This window comes from Lissotriton helveticus, chromosome 5_1 (genome assembly GCF_964261635.1).
Source record: "Lissotriton helveticus chromosome 5_1, aLisHel1.1, whole genome shotgun sequence".
NCBI classification, from domain to species: domain Eukaryota; kingdom Metazoa; phylum Chordata; class Amphibia; order Caudata; family Salamandridae; genus Lissotriton; species Lissotriton helveticus.
Window position 1 is genome coordinate 914,503,159 of NC_136065.1, and position 18,756 is coordinate 914,521,914.

General features: G+C 41.7%; 1 protein-coding gene across 5 annotated transcripts in view; it reads right to left on the minus strand.

Moving 5' to 3' along the window:
- Positions 1 to 18,756, minus strand: part of LOC144754987 (uncharacterized) — a 215,350-nt gene that overhangs the window by 89,665 nt on the left and 106,929 nt on the right. For all 5 annotated transcript variants that reach the window (XR_013594817.1, XR_013594818.1, XM_078643379.1 and 2 more), the window contains exons 2-4: positions 12,844 to 12,895; positions 4,190 to 4,247; positions 2,461 to 2,584 (exon numbers count right to left, since the gene is read on the minus strand). Coding sequence is in view for 3 of the 5 variants with exons in the window: in XM_078643379.1 (XP_078499505.1) it covers positions 2,461 to 2,584; positions 4,190 to 4,247; positions 12,844 to 12,895 (234 nt within the window). In the remaining 2 variants the exon portion in view is untranslated. The remainder of the gene's footprint in view (positions 1 to 2,460; positions 2,585 to 4,189; positions 4,248 to 12,843; positions 12,896 to 18,756) is intronic.

The window sequence follows — 18,756 nt, forward strand, 5'->3', positions numbered from 1 at the left end:
ATCAAATCTTAACACCGTAGACATATGATTATCCATTCTATCATGAGTATATAAGAGCGCATTACGAGATTTAACAAGTGAGATTTTGTGCCAGGGTTATGCAACAAAAAGTGAGGCAACCCCAACACAAAATCTGGGGCTCAATTTATAAAAAAAATGTAAACTCTGCTACAAAAACAAGGAGAAATGTGGCAGTAAATCTGGTCTGCTTAATTGATTGAAAATTTTAATTTACATTTTAATATATCCTATGGGGTTAAGTCACCTGTTGCAGAGATCTTTAAGTACCCAGTAAATCTCAGAGAATAGTAATAATGGTAAGATAACTCTGGAGGTTAACGCATTTGCTGGAGATAGCTGTGTTTTGTCTAATCCCAATTTTGAATCAAAGTAGCATAGAGGGTCACTAAGTCTCCTGAAAAGTACATCATGTAGCATGGAGATGGCAGGTTTTTATTTTATAAACACACATAATCTGGGCCTCAATTCATAAATTTCTTTTTTTAAACTCTGCCACAAAGAAATTATCAGCAAGAAGAAATGTGGCAGTAAATCTGCTCTGTTTAATTGGTTACAAAGTCTTCATTTTAAACTATTTTATGGGGTTAAAGCATCTGCTGCAGAGATCTTTTTGTGCCTAGTAAATCTCAGAGAATAATAATAATGGTAAAATAACTATGGAGGTTAACACCTTTGCTGGGGATTTCTGTGTGACAGATTTTTCTTTTATATAGCTAATTTAAGCTATGTAAGTGGGTTACTGTTTTTAACAAAAAGATCTGTTTATTAGTTGCAGTTCTTAATTGTTTTCCTTATAATATAGCACATTCAGCTAAGAAGGACACGTGACTCCCACACCTTGTAACCCCCACTGTCTATGTAAAACATCCGGTACATTGATTTACACATATATGATTGATTGTCAATAGATAATGTTTATGTTTCATGTAAAACGCTCTGACACCCTGCATGAGTAGCGCTGTAAAAGTAATAAAAACAAACTAGGGGTAATAGAATTGTTTTTTGTGTAAATACTGGGACAAACCAACACGTCTGACATTCATAGAGTGCATGCTTGTCTCTTATATACAGGGACTAAAAAAGTCAAAAGCATGCCTGTCTTAAGTACCTGTGAAGTAATAGGCTGTGAGACTTTATTTCTCCTACATTGCATTTAGGTGTGAGCCTCCACATAGCTCACAGCCAGGACACTCGAACAAAAAAGGCGTAATGGGCTCTTAAATTTGGCCTTTGTTTAGGACCAGCAGGAATTTAATATAAGAAATCCTTTTACCCGCTTGCACTTTGCTGCTCGGAAGGAAAGCAGACAACGTGCAGGCACTGATGAAAGTGTGCAGGTTTTTGAAACCTACACCCGGACAAATTCAGCATATTTTAGTGGGGCCCAACTTCTTGACAGGGTGTACTGCATCCACTCTGTGAACATAGTGGGTGGATGTCGCCCACCCGCATGTGCCCCCAGCTTGCACCCTGGGCTGCTCCCTAATGAGTCCACAAACAGTTTCATATCACAATATAAACAACTGAAAACTCTACTTACAAGCTTCAATGGATTCACATCACATTAGGCCTTCATCTCAACAATATCTTACATTTCCCACGTATTATATCCCCCCACTCCATAAACTAATCAGTCAAATAAGTGTGGCAATAAAATGTGGCATTATTGCATGATTTTCTAAAAAGCCATCAATTTATTTCTGTGCCATCAATTTATTTCTGTTCCATCAGCAACTTTCCACCTAAGCTGGGAAATTCTAAGTGCAGCTCACCTCTTTACGCAGATGATTTAATTATATTTCATTTGACGCCGATTGGTTTACAAAGAAATATAAAAATGCTGAATATATATATATATATATATATATATATATATGTATATATCCAAGAAAGAAGTGACTCAAACAGATAGATTCACCAAAGAACAAAAATATATTTCCACTACAATGTTTCAGCTTCCGCCTTCCTCAGGTAGTTTCAAGATGGTAAGCTCAGTGGCTGCACAGATGACACAGTTGAATTTCCAAAAAGCATCATGAGTGAAGATTCCATTTGGAATGTGGAATCAATGCAGTCCTGAGAGTTCTTGAGATATGCAGTAATCAGGTTGTATTGTCAGTAATGTTCAGTCCATCTGGGTGCAATTATTTTAAACGGTACATCCAGAGGTTTTACCTGGAGTCCAGTAGTTCTTCCTTTGAGACATGTTTCACGGGGAAAATCTTCAAATAAATCTTATAGTGAATGAAAATATATATATATATATTTTTTTTTTCATCACATGGACTCTCCCCCATTACACCGGCCCAATATGTTTAAGCATGAAGCATTTTGGGAGTTGTGGTGCGGTGATTACAATACGCACTTCAACAGGTGGGCAGCACAGCTTGGGGGAGGAGCGGATGGACGTCATCTCTACAAAACAGCAGGGGTACTTACCAGGACATTTCTGTCAGGTGTTGGGCGCTGAGGAAGGCAATGCGCCGAAATGCATTCGCCGCCACCAGACTGTTCTGTTTCAATAAAGCCTCTCCAACCGTTGTCCCCTCTGGGCTTCTGCTTTCTATATATATATATATAGAGAGAGAGAGAGAGAGAGAGAGAGAGAGAGATTATTTAAAAATTAACATGCAATAAAGCTAAATTATTGTTTTCCCTGAAAGCAAGAACACTTCAACGTTTTGTTGCAAATTAGGGAAAAACCTGTTTGATTCACAAGAAACTTTATCCTTATCTTGGCAGAAACTTCTCACAGATTTTTGATACAAAATCACATATTGTTCACGATGGCTCAAAAGACCTAATTCATAGCAGGTCAATTAACACATAGTATAAATCAGTTGGAAAAAAGGCATTTTAAACATTTGATAACGATTTATATGCCCAAAATCCTGTCAACTCTGTCCTTTGGGAGAGAATACATCACTAGTGCAAAATCAAGAGGTACAAATGCTTCACTCTTTTTTTTTTAATGTCGCACCTAGTATACCAGTTCAAGCTTTGCAGATAGAATTTGGGATCACAAGTGTCTATGTTTTGTTCTGCGCTACCGTAGTGCGATGGGGGTTTAATCTCTTGCACTCTACAACTGGCCCCTTGAGGTGGTTTTAAAAGTCAAATTCATTTCAGATTTTAAAAAAAACATTTTTTTATAGATACCTTGATAGAAGCATCAGCTCGATTGGAAATTCACTTTGGATACTTAAATGCTTGTACGTACATGAACTTGAAGTTTGTGTAAATAGACTAATTCCCAAAATTAGTTTTATGTTGGATACATTGCATTGCACTACATTGAGAAGTTATAATATTGCTTTAAACATGGCATTATTGGGAAAGATGCAATTTCAATTTATAATGATGGCCGGCTGAGCATTGTATCAATCTATCAATCAGAGAATTTGTAGAGTGCTACTTGTCTCTGTAAGGGCATCCAGGCTCTTGCAGGGTGCAGTTGATTAGCCAAATGGCCAGGTCTTCAGGGACTCTCAGAACTCTGGAAGAGATAGGGAGGTTCATAGATGAAAAGGTAGCTTGTTCCATGTCTTTACTGCTAGGCAGGAGAAGAAGCAACCTCCACATCTGCAAAGTCAGATGTGGGGGGAGAGGGTTAGAGAAAGGGGTGCGGAGCATAAGTGTCTAGTGGGCTGATGAAAGTTACGGTGGTGGTTAAAGTAAGCAGGTCTGCAGGTGTATAGCGCCTTGTATACATGGGTCAGGAGCTTAAACTGGCATCTTTTCTGTACAGGGAGCCAGTTGAGTTCTTTGAGGTAGGGGGTGATGTGGGTTCATCTAGGGAGATTCAAGACAAGTCTGGCTGTGGCATTCTGTTTGGTCTGTAGTCATCAGAAGAGGTGTGCTGCGATCCCTGCATAGAGTGTTGCTGTAGTATTGAACCCGCTCTACCTGCAAACAAGTTTCCTAATCTGCCATATGAGCCAAAAGAGGCTTTCTTTGGCTTAATAATTAGTTTGGCCTTAAAGGAAAGTACTATTAACTTTCTTTATTTGTCCTTTAACTTTACTTTATTATTGGAAAAATAGGCAGCTATCCCATGATAAGGGGAAGAACAGTAAAGCACAAAAAGGCAGAATAGTATAGATAGAAAGAGGAGCATAAACTCTAGACGATAGTTGGGGAAGGATCCTACCAAGGACGTAGAACTTACCTGTGTTTTTCCATTTTCCATTTCTTGAGGGTGCCAGTGGGCGGAATACCGGTCCAACCTGGGAGGTGACAAAAAGAAGACCCAATAAGAAGTCAAAAAATAGACTAAACTGAACTCACATCAAGAACCATGTAAACATAAGTACCAACATAAATTATAAATAAAGATAATATTGCTCATCTGAAAGTGTGAAGTATTTTCATGCCAAACGACAAATGGTGGAGAAGGCAAGCATTGTAAATATCTGATACAAGATGGAAAATCAACACATCCAGGGACAACAAAAACTCGAGTGGGCTTAAGAACGTCACATGTCCACGGCAGAATCTGATCCTGAGGTCTTTCATGAAGCCCAAGCAGAATAATTAAGCAAAGTTGCAGAGAATCAACTGCAGTTAACATCTGGAATAACCCATGGTAGAGCAGCTACACCACTAGAACCTACCATATCTCTACATAAGCTACTTCCTGGGATGGATCCAGATTCTTTCCTACTAAATTTTGAGAAAGCAGCACATGCGAGTGCTTGGTCATAGAGAGATGGCTCTTCTATTAAGCTCCTTTATTAAATGGTGAGGCTCAAGCTGTGTATCAGACTACCAGTGCTAGGGGAGAAACCCTATATGCCAAAATAAAGAAAGTTATTGACAGATTAGGAGTGAATGAAGAAACCTAAAGGATACACTTCGGAAAGAAAGGGAAGCAAATGGTGACACTCCAAAGACTTTGTTCTTTAAATTAAATAGTGCGGCCGACAAATGGCCTAAATCCCAAGAATCCAGTAAAGAGATTATGAATAAGATATATCTGGAAGAGTATTTAGAAGCTCTCCCTATTAATACCCAGCTCGGCCAATATTCCGGAATAACCTTGGAGCAGGAAGTCAAGATGGCGACTACCTTTTCAATGGCATGGCCGAGATTCCACCAAGGGGAAAATGCAAAAGTGCCCAAAATCTCCCAAATTCATTTTCTATTCCCAGTAACATGAAGAGAGGATGTAGCCTTACGGCTAGAGTGGTGGACCTCGAAGCTGAGGAACCGGGTGCGAGTCTCAGCAACGACGCTCAACATCCTGTGATTCTGGGCAAGTCACTTAGGGGCTGATGTATCAAGAGTGTGGTTTGCGAATCTGTATTTGCGATTTTTTGCGAATCGCAAATGCAGATTCGCAAAACGCGATGTATGTAGGTTTTAGCTTTTTTTTGCAATTTCTTAAAAATCGCAAATTATTCGCAGAATTATTAGCGATTTTTTAAATTGCGAAATTCGCAAATTAAGAAATCGCAAAAACGGGAATCTGCCAATGCTGGAACAGGGTGATGACATCACAGTCAGGAAGTGGGATTGATTACCTCCACCTGCTTGCCTGAGCCACACCCAGTGGCAGTTGGAAGACTGTTTGAGAGCTGAGCAGACCTGTTTTCCTTGTCATGGAGTCTCAAAACCCACAGGAGGGAATGTCAGGGGAGAAAAGGAAGAGAAAGCACAAGTTCTCAGAAAAAGAACAGGAAGTATTGATAGAGGAGATGGCCTGCAGCCATGAGCTGCTTTTTGGAAAACAAGCACTGAAAGTGCCAGAGGCTCGTAAAAGGAAAATATGGCTGGACATACAGCAGAAGGTGAATTCAGTTGGTGTAACAACACGTACCATCGAAGAGTTGCGCAAAAGGTGGTATGATATGCGCCTCCGGTCCAAGGAAAGAGTTGCAGCACGACTGAAGGAGTCCAGCAAGACAGGAGGTGGAACATCTACTGCTGAACAGCCTACTCCACATGAGGAGCTTGTGGAGGCCACTCTCTTGCCTGAGAGTGTGAGTGGTGTGGCGCAGATTGACAGCTCTGACCCTTCCCAAACAGCACAAGGTAAGATGCATGTTTGTGTGTCACTGTAGTTGTGGGATATGCATGTGCATGAAAATAGTACAGGTGCACATTTGTAAGATTCTTAAGACCAGGTACACAGGTTCACATACAGTGAGCAATGCATTATGGGAGTTGTAGTTAGCCTTTTACATGTAAAACTGCAAATGAAAGAAATAGGTACACTTTGTGCATTTAAAAGCAATAATGAAATGCACAATCAATGGTTTATTTTTTAAAGTACAAATACTTTATTAAGCTCATAAAGTACTCCATACACCAAACTCATATGTCTCAATCTCCATCCATAGCACAGGAAAGACATTCCAGGGATGAAAGTGATGGCAATCAATCGCCTCAGCAAGATACTTGTGCTGCTCAAGACAGTAGCAATGATGACACTGTGTCCACTCCAATTGCAAGGCAAAAGAGCAGACATGTGGCCCCTCTGCCTCCTTTTGAAGATGATGTTATTGAAGAAGGGGGTGCGAGTGAGAGTGTTCAGGAAACAGTTGTTCCTCGAGTACCTGAAGAGCAAACACATCCACAAAGAAGGTCACGACTTTTTACTTTGGAAAGATATAGGAGCAGCAGAAGTGGACATGAGGATGATCCTACTGTCTTTGCAGGGCTAGAGCAAAACATGCTAAATGTACAGCGCCAACAACATAAGGCCCTACGTTCCATCAACAGGCAGCTGTGCAAATTAAATAGGAATCATGAAAGCATGGGAGATGGGATGAGAGCAATGTCTTCATCAATGGATAGACTGTGTTTGGCTATTGAACGCAGTGAGGAGTCACGCAACAGGGCAGCTCACCGTGCCCATGTCAGGCTGCATAGCTACACCAAAGCCATAAACAGATTGTGTAGTGTCACATCAAATGTTACAAGGCGTAGTATTACTATGCAGAGAGAGGTCAGTGACTGCACAAAGAACATTGCCATAGGCCTGGACAAGGTGACATCTGCTGTTGAACTGCTCCAGACAGCAAACTCAGGTGCAAGGGAATTATTTGAAGCAGCAGACAGTGAGGGAACCTCCAGTAGGAGTAGCAGTAACCCCACTCCTACATCACATCTAACACAGCGTAGGAGTGGAAGGAATGCCGGACATTCATCTGGAATGGGGAGCTTTGAATCTGTGGAGCGCTCTGCTCAATGCCGCAAGCGCAAGAAATTAAATTTTGTGGATTCCAATTATGTTCAAACTCTTTTTCCTATTTTTTGTAACTCATCATAATGTAACTGTGGCTGTGCATTACCAGCACATGTTGCCCTACATTAGTAGCATCAATGTTTTGAAATTAAAAACATTCACTTCAGAAGCCAATACATGTTTTGGAATTCTTTGTGTTACCTAAAAGTAATTGCGCGTTATCTCAGTACATCTCTGACGGCTAGCAGCAGCTCCTACTCCTGCAGTAGCTCTTCTAGGTGGAGGTATGTCATCATCATCAGATGTGTCTGAGTCACTCACTTCAATTTCAGTCCCCTGTCTCATAGCCATGTTATGTAGCATAGCACAGCTACTTACAATTTTACAGCATGTGGCAGGATTGTATTGTAATATGGAAAACAACAATGGTCCCTGGCAGCAAGACAAATAATTGCAAATGAATATAGACTCAGTCAGTTCTATATTATGGAAGACATGCCCAGCCGGGCAGAGGTCCTCAAAATTTATATTTAAATCAAAGTTTTACAAAACACAATAACACCTTCAACAATTCACGTGCGTGGGGCACAACCTGTACCCAGCCACAACAATACACGAACAACATACATAAAAGGGCTTGTAAGGCAAAATCAACAAACTCTGAAAAGTTCAAATTTAGACAGAGAATTTCTTATAGGTACCATTACACATTTTTTGTAACAAGTAATATCACAGGTATATGGTACACAATGGGTCGACGACGTTTCGGACCCCTTGCTAAATGATGGGGTCCATCATCAGGACAAAACAATGGTTGCCTTTTCAGTTTAAAAGCCTCTTTTGCCAGAGGGGTAAAGGTACTGGAGCTCAATTATACGCGGTATACACGTGCGTGGGGCACAACCTGTACCCAGCCACAACAATACACGAACAACATACATAAAAGGGCTTGTAAGGCAAAATCAACAAACTCTGAAAAGTTCAAATTTAGACAGAGAGTTTCTTATAGGTACCATTACACATTTTTTGTAACAAGTAATATCACAGGTATATGGTACACAATGGGTCGACGACGTTTCGGACCCCTTGCTAAATGATGGGGTCCATCATCAGGACAAAACAATGGTTGCCTTTTTAGTTTAAAAGCCTCTTTTGCCAGAGGGGTAAAGGTACTGGAGCTCAATTATACGCGGTATCACTTCAAGTATAATTGGTAATCCGCTAGAACTGGTATATCAATGATGCAGATTATATATTATTATTTTGGAATCCAGGGCAATTGAATTAAGAGCTCGCAGGACGAGCGCGCAGACAAGGCCCAAACAGGGAGGTATTATCCACTTGGTCGGATCATCAGTGGATCAAGGACGCTAAGTCGAGGGTCCGGAAGTTGAGGAGTATAATCTTGCATCCACATGTACCTTGTGCGCCGGGTAATACCGGAAGCGCCGCGTCGCGCTGGGATCCTGGAACCAGGGGGCCGGATCAGTCGGCAACCTCGATTTCCTGGAAATCGAGGTTGCCGACTGATCCGGCCCCCTGGTTCCAGGATCCCAGCGCGACGCGGCGCTTCCGGTATTACCCGGCGCACAAGGTACATGTGGATGCAAGATTATACTCCTCAACTTCCGGACCCTCGACTTAGCGTCCTTGATCCACTGATGATCCGACCAAGTGGATAATACCTCCCTGTTTGGGCCTTGTCTGCGCGCTCGTCCTGCGAGCTCTTAATTCAATTGCCCTGGATTCCAAAATAATAATATATAATCTGCATCATTGATATACCAGTTCTAGCGGATTACCAATTATACTTGAAGTGATACCGCGTATAATTGAGCTCCAGTACCTTTACCCCTCTGGCAAAAGAGGCTTTTAAACTAAAAAGGCAACCATTGTTTTGTCCTGATGATGGACCCCATCATTTAGCAAGGGGTCCGAAACGTCGTCGACCCATTGTGTACCATATACCTGTGATATTACTTGTTACAAAAAATGTGTAATGGTACCTATAAGAAACTCTCTGTCTAAATTTGAACTTTTCAGAGTTTGTTGATTTTGCCTTACAAGCCCTTTTATGTATGTTGTTCGTGTATTGTTGTGGCTGGGTACAGGTTGTGCCCCACGCACGTGAATTGTTGAAGGTGTTATTGTGTTTTGTAAAACTTTGATTTAAATATAAATTTTGAGGACCTCTGCCCGGCTGGGCATGTCTTCCATAATATAGAACTGACTGAGTCTATATTCATTTGCAATTATTTGTCTTGCTGCCAGGGACCATTGTTGTTTTCCATATAACTTAGCTCCCCGAGGTCCCTCGCTGATACCAATTGGGGTCCCCTTGTTGTTTGAAATAAGGATTGTATTGTAAAGCACCAACACTTTTGTATATGCAACGAAAACGACTTTTTAAAATTCCAAAATGTCCGTTCAATGACACCACTGGTTGACCGGTGTGCCCTGTTATACCTTCTTTCATGTACATTTGAGGGATTCAAATATGGCGTCAGAATGAAATCATGCACAGCATAGGCACTGTCACCGCATGATGAGAAAAAAAGAATGAGTGTGTGTGTGACATAAAAGATTAATTGTTGTGAGAAAGACTGTAGAATTGTGGTACACTTACCTAGTAGATATTCCTCTCCAAACTGTCCAGCACTCAAAAGTCTATGTAGTTCACTATGCCGAAAGATAAAGGAATCATGAGTGCTCCCTGGGTACTTAGCCACAATATCAGGGATAATGTACTTTGCATTGCACACCATTTGAATGTTCAGAGAATGATAACTCTTCCTATTTCTGTACACATATTTTGTGGCTGCTGGTGGAGTGATGGCAATATGGGTGCCATCTATACAACCAATCACATGTGGAAAACGTGCAATTTGAAAAAAAATCCAGTTTAGTCTCTTGTATTGCTTGTTGGGTGTTGGAGAAGTAGATGTGATGTTGTAGCCTATTCATCATTAATCCAGAAAGACATTTAAAAAAACGTGACAGGGCACTCTGAGACACCCCTCCAAATACTGCAATGACCCTTTGAAAAGAACCAGAAGCCAAAAGGTGCAGACAGCACAATACCTGCACATTAGTAGGAATTGATTGTGTCCTGCTTGTTTGATGTTCCAAAAAAGGTTTCAATTCAGCAATGAGGTCCAAAATGGTTTGTGGGTCAAGTCTGTATTTTTCAAAGATGGCCTCTTCTGTCTGTTGGAACAAAGTGATGCGCAGTCTGAAGATTCTCCCCTGTCTCTGTCTCCTCTGTGCAAGGGCTTGGATATGCAGCCTCCTAGCTATCAGGTAAAGTCCGGCCATTTTGAAAGGTCAAATTGCATTGTGGGTTCCTTTTTATACTTTAAAAATGATTACCACCTGCATGTAGTTGGTGGTAATTGCGATTTCTTAATTTGTGAATTTCATTTTTTCGCAATTTGCGAATTTTTCATACATCTCTTAGCGATTTCTTATTTTGCAATTTCTCGATTGCGAAATTCGCAAAAGTTAAACTATGCAAAGTAAGAAATCGCATATTTATTCGCAGATTATGTACTTTCGCAAAATAAGTAATCGCTAAAATAGCGATTACTTATTTTGCGATGCGAATTATTACATACTTCTCAAATTCGTCGCAAACGCTGTTTTTAGCGATTCACAGCGTTTGCGACTAAAAAACTGCTTGATACATCAGCCCCTTAATCTCCCTCTGCTTAACAAAAAAACAAAAAAATGAATGTGTCCATATGTAATGAAACTGGTGCTCAAGTAAAGCGCTCTAATACCGGATGTCTCGAGTCTAGTTTGCGCTATATAAAACTCTACAAAAAAAAAATTAACAAAAATGACAAAAAGAATCACAAATGTTTGAATGATGGATCAAAAACCAGACCCATAAAGATGGATGTTCCACCCACCAATAGGCTAGAGTGCTTTGAATGTTGAGAGTGGGGTCATAGTGTAAGGTTCAGTACAAATAGGAAAACACAAGAAGAACCAATGGATGTGAACAATATTCCCCATTCTATATTTTTTACTCGGTAGATGGGACCCAGTTAATATGTAAGTCTCTAAATAAATCAGAAACGGGTAACTGCCCTTTTAGATTTGGGATGTAGGCAATCAGTAGTCAGAGATGGCCTTGTACTTCCTTGTCAGATTATCCTGAATAGGCATGTGGGGATCAGGAACCCCAGAAGGCCTTATGAACCGTGGGTCTTGGATCGGAATTTGTGGGCAACTCAAATAAACAATGCCTCATTACAACATGCCCGGCAGAGTGCCCAACAAAATGAAGGGCAATTACACTCCACCTATCCTCTATTTTTGATCAGAAAGAGGCTTTTACATCAGCTACGTGGAATAAATGTGACTCTCCAGGTACTTGTACCTAAAGAGGTTAAAGAATAAATACTCTCCTTTGCCCATCCTCATCTTCTTGGAGGTTGTGAGAAGTCCACACATGCAATATTACCAGATTTTTATTGGCCCAGAACAAATTCTGCCAAAGAATGTGAAATCTGGCAGCTTAAAAACCCTTTTCATCCTCCCAAAGTTCCATTGCAATCTATGCCTATAATAGGGAATTATTTCGAAAGAGTATGGATGGACATTATTGAGTCCCTACCCAAGTCATCAATAGGGTATCAATATGTCTTGATCATGGGTTATTACACCACAAGATACCCCAACCTGTCCCCTTGGGAACTAACACTACTAAGGTAATAGCCCAACATCTAATTGAAATCTACTTGTGCATGGGCCTAGGATGGCTGGCCAAACATATAAAAATTGAAAATAATAAAAAATTAACCTCAATGCCACTGTCTCCCACTGCATCATGCTCTTCCTGCTTCTGGGCACATGCTCCCAGACTGCACTCGGGCCAATCCTGACGCTGCATGAAAGCAGCGTCAGGATTGGGCTGAGCGCTGGCAACTTGCACTCCCAGGCAGACTGAGAGCCTGTGCCTGCTCTCTCCAGCCCCAGCAATGCAGCTGGGGCTGGAGAGAGTTCACTGCGATTGAGGGTTTGGCCGGCCTGCGAAGGCCAGTCAAACCCTCATTCGCAGTGAAGGAAGTGCACTACCACTCCCCCACCAACCCTCATTCGCAGTGAAGGAAGTGCACTACCACTCCCCCACCAACAGTTGCATGACCTGGACCCAACCCCAAGACTCGTCAGAGTCCTTGTGGCGGGTCCAGTGGATTAAAATAAAACTATATTAAAACGGGTTTAAAAACCATTTTATAATTGTTTTATTTGCGTATAGTGGCAGGGGGCTGTGCTCCTCCACCCTATTGGAGGGCCCGCCACAAAGCGATTACAGTATTTTTGGAGCCTGCTGAAGTAGGAGCATGATACAGGAAAAAATCCGCTCTACCTACAAGTATTTTTCCTTGTCTGCTAGACAAGCCGGAAGAGGCCTTCTTTTGGTTTAATTATTATTATTTTGGCCTTAAAGGAAAGGGCTATTTGTTTTATTTCTCCTTCAACTTTATTATGGGGAAAACAGGAAGAGACCCCACTGTAAGGGGAAGACCAGTAACGCACAAAAAGGCAGAATAGCGTAGATATAAAGAGGAATATAAACTCTAGACGATAGTCACAAAAGGATCTAACCAATACGTAGAACGTACCTGTGTTTTTTCCATTCCTAGAGGATGCTGGCAGGGGAAATTCCGGTCCAACCTGGGAAAAGAAAAAAAAAAGACCCAATTAGAAGTCGAAAATAGACAGTACTGAACGCATATCAAGAACCATGTAAGCATAAGTACCGAAATAAAACTTCAAAGATAATATCACTCATCCGAAAGTGTGAAGTGTTTTCATGCCAAGTGACAGGGATAATTAGACGACAAAACAAAATTTGATTTAGAATCGCTTAGAAAGGATGGAGGAGGTAGGATTATTTTTTTTCTCCTGGATTATGCATTGTGAGTAGAGAAAAAGACAAAAAAAATCGTGCCCAGAGCTTTGCCAATAACTAATATCTATTTTTTAAAAAACAAGGGAAACCCAACGGGTAGCCAAGAACCATGGGTATAACTGCGTTATAGAAACAAGGGTTCCTAGCTTACTTAAATTTATTCATGATACAGTATAGCACACAATGGACTACTATACGATAACTTATTCCTGCCCAGCCGGACAGGAAATTTATTTTTTCAAACAATGTCAATTTCAACACAATATTTTCAAACAAATAGTATGACACAAGCCTGTGCCGTACTTAGAAGGGGAGAAGATAGAGAAAAGTGAAAGGGGTGTTTTCAGGCAAGGAAAAAAGAGCAAAACAGGGCACTTTACAGTTGAAAAGAAATAGTGACAGTGTCGCCTGGAGTGAAACAAACAATCTCAAATTTTTTAAATGCTACATGTATGTACACTCATAGGTGTCGACGTTTCGATCCCTTCGCTCAATTAGTTAATTGGGATCATCATCAGGACTTAATAATTAGGGTTGCCTGAATATAACAAAGCCTGTTGAGAAGATAAGAAAACAAGCACAAAGAGAAATCTTTAGAGAAATTTAGGAGAGCAGTCAACGCATGCCTTAAAATTCCTTTATACATCCGAAATCACAGATTGTGACATGTGCTGGGTGATTGTGCCATTTGTGAAGTATATAGTCATGTTCGCATTTTACATTTTAGTTTTAACAATTCATTTTCATACTGATACTCGGAATCGCAGTGATTCAAGTGCAGAAATTGTTGGAAGTTTGTGCACAACGAGTGACTGTGGGGATTGTGCAGCAATGTGTATAGTGAATGTGGGATGCCCATAACTCAGTGAGCTGGTGTTAGAGCCGGGCCACATGCATGTCTGGTTCTATTACGATTTTGGACCTTTCAGCTCTTAATGGTCAGCTCAGCACGTACCTCTATGTTAGATGAGGTTTTGAGTAAGGCGTCAGACTTGCTAGGAGCGCCTTGGGGAAGCGTCCAGGGATGCAATACTGGTCCTGGTCGAGGGGTTTAATTATTTCCCATCGTGGTTTTAAGCCGGGCTGTGGGAAAAACGCATTTCAGTATGCGTGGACGGGGCGGCACAGCAAACGAGTGAATTAATCAAGTTACCTACCCATTGTGAGCTCGTTTTGAAACGTATATGTTTCCAACCGAATCTTGGGGCGAGATGGCTGAAATACTGAAAGCGCCGATTTTAGCGGGCTGAAATAAATTATGTTCAAGGTTTATGTTTGCCAAAAAATACCGTCTGGGGAGTCTAAACGGACAATAGTGAAGGGCGTTTTCACCTTGTTTATCGTTCTTGAAAGGTGCACTAAGGGCTCGATGGCCACTGGTAAAAGACGAATAGTTGTGCACTCAATATTCGGACAATGTCGTCAATGTTGCACTGGAAGTAAAAAAGGGAGTTTACAAGGCGCCCAATTTGTAGAAATAAGTTAGGGTCAGGCTGCAGCCACAGAGGAAGAGCCACTTACCGAGTATGGATAAAACTCGCGTCTGGCCGGGATGCTTCGTGTCAATGCCGGTTACTGCTGGTGTTCCCAGGCTTGCTGGTCATAGAGTAGCGTCCGGTCACGTGGAGGTGACTACGGGCGCCATCTTGGAACGGTGTCTACGTCATGAATGGCTGGAAAAGTGGATAGGGTTCTTGGGCGCTAACATGGGCGCCATTTTGATGTGTCCCAGAGTTGAGGCGGACTATACTGTTGGGAACTATTGGACCCATAGTTTGAAATTACATGGGGACCCATTGGGGGGGGAGGGTTAGCGCAGATTACTTGGCATTGGAAATACTAGACAAGGAGCCACCTAGTCAAGCGAGTTCAAGGTCTGCTCCAGAGGTAGTCTAACAGTGGCAAGATACAAGGGTGATGGGTGGCGTGAGGGGAGTGCATGCATAACAGTGAAACATTTGTGACACATATATGTTCATTAAAAACTAATAGAAAACTAATGGATGAGATCACTGAGTCTTTTTGCTATAAAGTTCCTTAATACGATAGCGTATATTCACAATAGAGTGGTCCAGTCCTCACTCCGGTTCAATCCAGTGTGGATGGTGTTGAACTGTATAATAGATTTCAATTCCTCACGATTCAGAATTTGTTGCAGATTGCCGCCTCTTTGTGGTAATTTTACCGATTTCAAGACTGTCCATCTTAAATCGTCAGCCGTGTGTTTCAAGGATGAGAAATGTTCCACTAGTGGGGCATTGAGAGTCCCACATCTTATGCGGCTCCGGTGTTGGCTTATGCGTGTCTTCACCTTCTGTGTGGTTTGCCCCACATACATTTTTGGACAAGGGCATAAGACCGCATAAATTACATTGCAACTGTTACAGTTTGTTAAGGCTTTCATCTCATTTGTGACATTATTGTGACTGAAAGTGCGCCCCTCCAGTGTCAAATCACACACAATACATTGTCCGCATTTTACATGCCCTGTCACAGGTGGTAAGCCCCAGTTGGATTCAATCGTGTTACTCATGGGTGGTGTAGGTAGGGCCGCCCGAACAAGATGGTCTTTTATATTCTTACTTTTTTTGAACGCAAACAATGGCTTTTCAAAATTTAGTTGGCCTGCGTTCAAGATTGACCAATGCTGCAGGATTGTCTTACGAATTTGATTCGAAACTGGGGAGAAAGTGGTTACACAAGCAATTCTTTCAGTCCTCTCCCTACTTTTTGGTTCAAGTAAGACATCTCGGGGGCAGTACCATGCTCTTTTGGCGGCATTCCTGACTAATCTTTTTGGGTACCCCCGCGCTTTTAGTTTGGATGACAAAATATCTGCCTCTCTGAAATAGTCAGGTTTTGATGAGCAGTTGCGTCTTATACGGAGGAATTGTGAGTAGGGGAGAGAATCTTTGAGGGCTTTAGGATGGTTGCTATCATACCTCAACAGCGTATTGCGTTCGGTTGGTTTCCTGTAATGTCGGGTTAGCAATTCTCCCTCCTCATGGTAAATTGTCAAATCGAGGAAAGGGATCTCTGTTTTATGATGAGAGAGGGTAAACTGTAGGTCATCACAGTTATTGTTTAGCCAGTGTAAGAAAGACTCTAAGGTCTTTTCGTCCAGATTCCAAATTAAAAAAATATCATCTATGTATCGTCGCCAGATGGCGATCCCAGAGCGGAATGGATTGAAATCCGATAGGATCGTGCCTGTCTCAAGCGCGTCCATAAACAATATTGCCAGGTGGGGGGCAAAAATAGCCCCCATAGATGTACCCTTTATCTGCTGGTAGAATACCCCATCAAAGATCAAAAAAATTTTTGTGAGGCACAATTCCAATAGCTGAAGTATGAAGAGTGTCGGTACTCTGTGGGGTCTGGGCCTGGAGTCAAGGATTTTTTGAATGACCCGTAGAGCCGCTCCTTGGGGGATATTAGTATAGAGCGACTCTACGTCCAGGGTACAGAGTGTCTGGGAATCAGGGTTGAAAGGGTAATGCTCAACCAAGTTAATCATTTCCATGCTGTCACGGACATAACAGCTGGTAGATGGCACAAAATCTTTGATGTGAAAATCCACATAGGAACCCAGTGGTTCCAAAATTGAGCCACAGGCAGACACTATCGGTCTTCCCGGAGGTTTCTCAATGTTTTTATGGACCTTGGGGAGGGTGTAAATCACAGGTAAGCGTGGACATTTGACATTCAGGAAGTTACACTCCTTCTTACTAAGGTAGCCTTCATCTTTGGCATCTGAGGTCAGTTTTTTAATTTGCGCTTGAATGTCACTCGTTGGATTACGCCCTAGTCTTAAATAGTGCTCTCTGTTGTTCAGTTGACGATTAATCTCATCTTTATAAGAATCAATGTTCTGCAGCACAATTCCTCCGCCCTTATCAGCACTTTTGATAATCAGATCGGCATTAGATTTAAGTGTGCTGATTGCTTCTTTCTCACTCTTAGGGATGTTGTAAGGGATGAATAGTTTTTTCTTTTCCAATGACTCTAGATCTTTAATGATCATTTTTTCGAAAGTCACTATTTCGGATGGGACCATACTGGCAGATGGCAGGAAGGTGGAAGGAGGGCTGAAGGGTGTGTTGCGGTTTGATTGAGGTGGAGGGTGCAGCTGAAAGAAAGCCTTCAGACGAATAAGTCTGAAGAATCTGAGTAATTCAGTCTGCAATTCCATGAAATTTGGACGAATGGTAGGGACAAAAGACAGTCCCTTCTTCAAAAGTTCTAATTCAGAATGTTGTAGTATGTGGTTGGACAGATTGAAGATTGGAATTACCTCAGGGGCATTTTGCAGGGAGGGGGCTACCATTGGTAAAAGTTGTTGCGGTTTTTCCGCTCTCCTGGGGCGTTGAACCATCTGCGCGGTTTTTTCACTCTCCCTCTCTGAGGAGTTCCTGATTGGCCCCTGGATAAAAAATTCCCTTGCGGGGCTCCTCCACCTCTTCTTGAGTTACTCCCTCCTTCACCGGGGTCTGAGTGGTCAGATGAATCTTCCGAAGTATCGGAGAATCCCACTATGTTTTGCCGTTTATTGTAACGGCCCCACGGTCTGTTGTGGGGATTGAAATTAGGTCTGTTAGTATAAAAATCTTTATTAAGATAAGGATAAGTGTTCTCGGCACTATAGTTCTTGATATTTTTTTGACTTTATTCGCTTTTTTGTTTTGTTCTATGTAATTGAACTCTGCTACTGCCTTTTCGACTTGTTCAAGTAGTTTCTTGCATTCAGGTGTGGGGTCTGAGTCATTAATCTGTTTCAGGAGGTCACTGATTTCAATCTCCAGTGTTTTGAGTGTCTCAGTGGCAATATCAATGCCCAATGCTAACCATTGCCTGGAACATGTAGTTCCAATGTAGCTAAAGTTTGTCGCGTACTTGGGATTATCCGTAAATATGCCTGGAATGTTCCGCACCTGTAATCCTACTGGTATGACACCCGATTTGAGATAATCTGTAAGCATAAGTACCATTAGTTGGAGCCTGACCTGTTTCTTCTTTAGTTTTTCTAGTTGTTCAGGTAAACTGGAAGCCGCACCCGGGGGGGCATCCGGAGTCTCTGATAGTAATGACGGTAGTGAACATAAATGTTTGATATGATCTACAGTATACAAAGGGGCATGGTCTGATATCTCCTGAGAAATAAGGACAAGGGTTTAAAGGGAGAGGTAAGGACAGATTCAGGATCTGTAAGTACTATGGCACTAGGAAGGCCACCCTCAAGAGTGAGGTAATTCGAGTTTACGGCAAACCCTGCAATCTAGTGATTGCGCTCAAGTATTTTTTAAAAAACAAGGGAAACCCAACGGGTAGCCAAGAACCATGGGTATAACTGCGTTATAGAAACAAGGGTTCCTAGCCTACCTAAATTTATTCACGATACAGTATAGCACACAATGGACTACTATACGATAACTTATTCCTGCCCAGCCGGACAGGAAATTTATTTTTTCAAACAATGTCAATTTCAACACAATATTTTCAAACAAATAGTATGACACAAGCCTGTGCCGTACTTAGAAGGGGAGAAGATAGAGAAAAGTGAAAGGGGTGTTTTCAGGCAAGGAAAAAAGAGCAAAACAGGGCACTTTACAGTTGAAAAGAAATA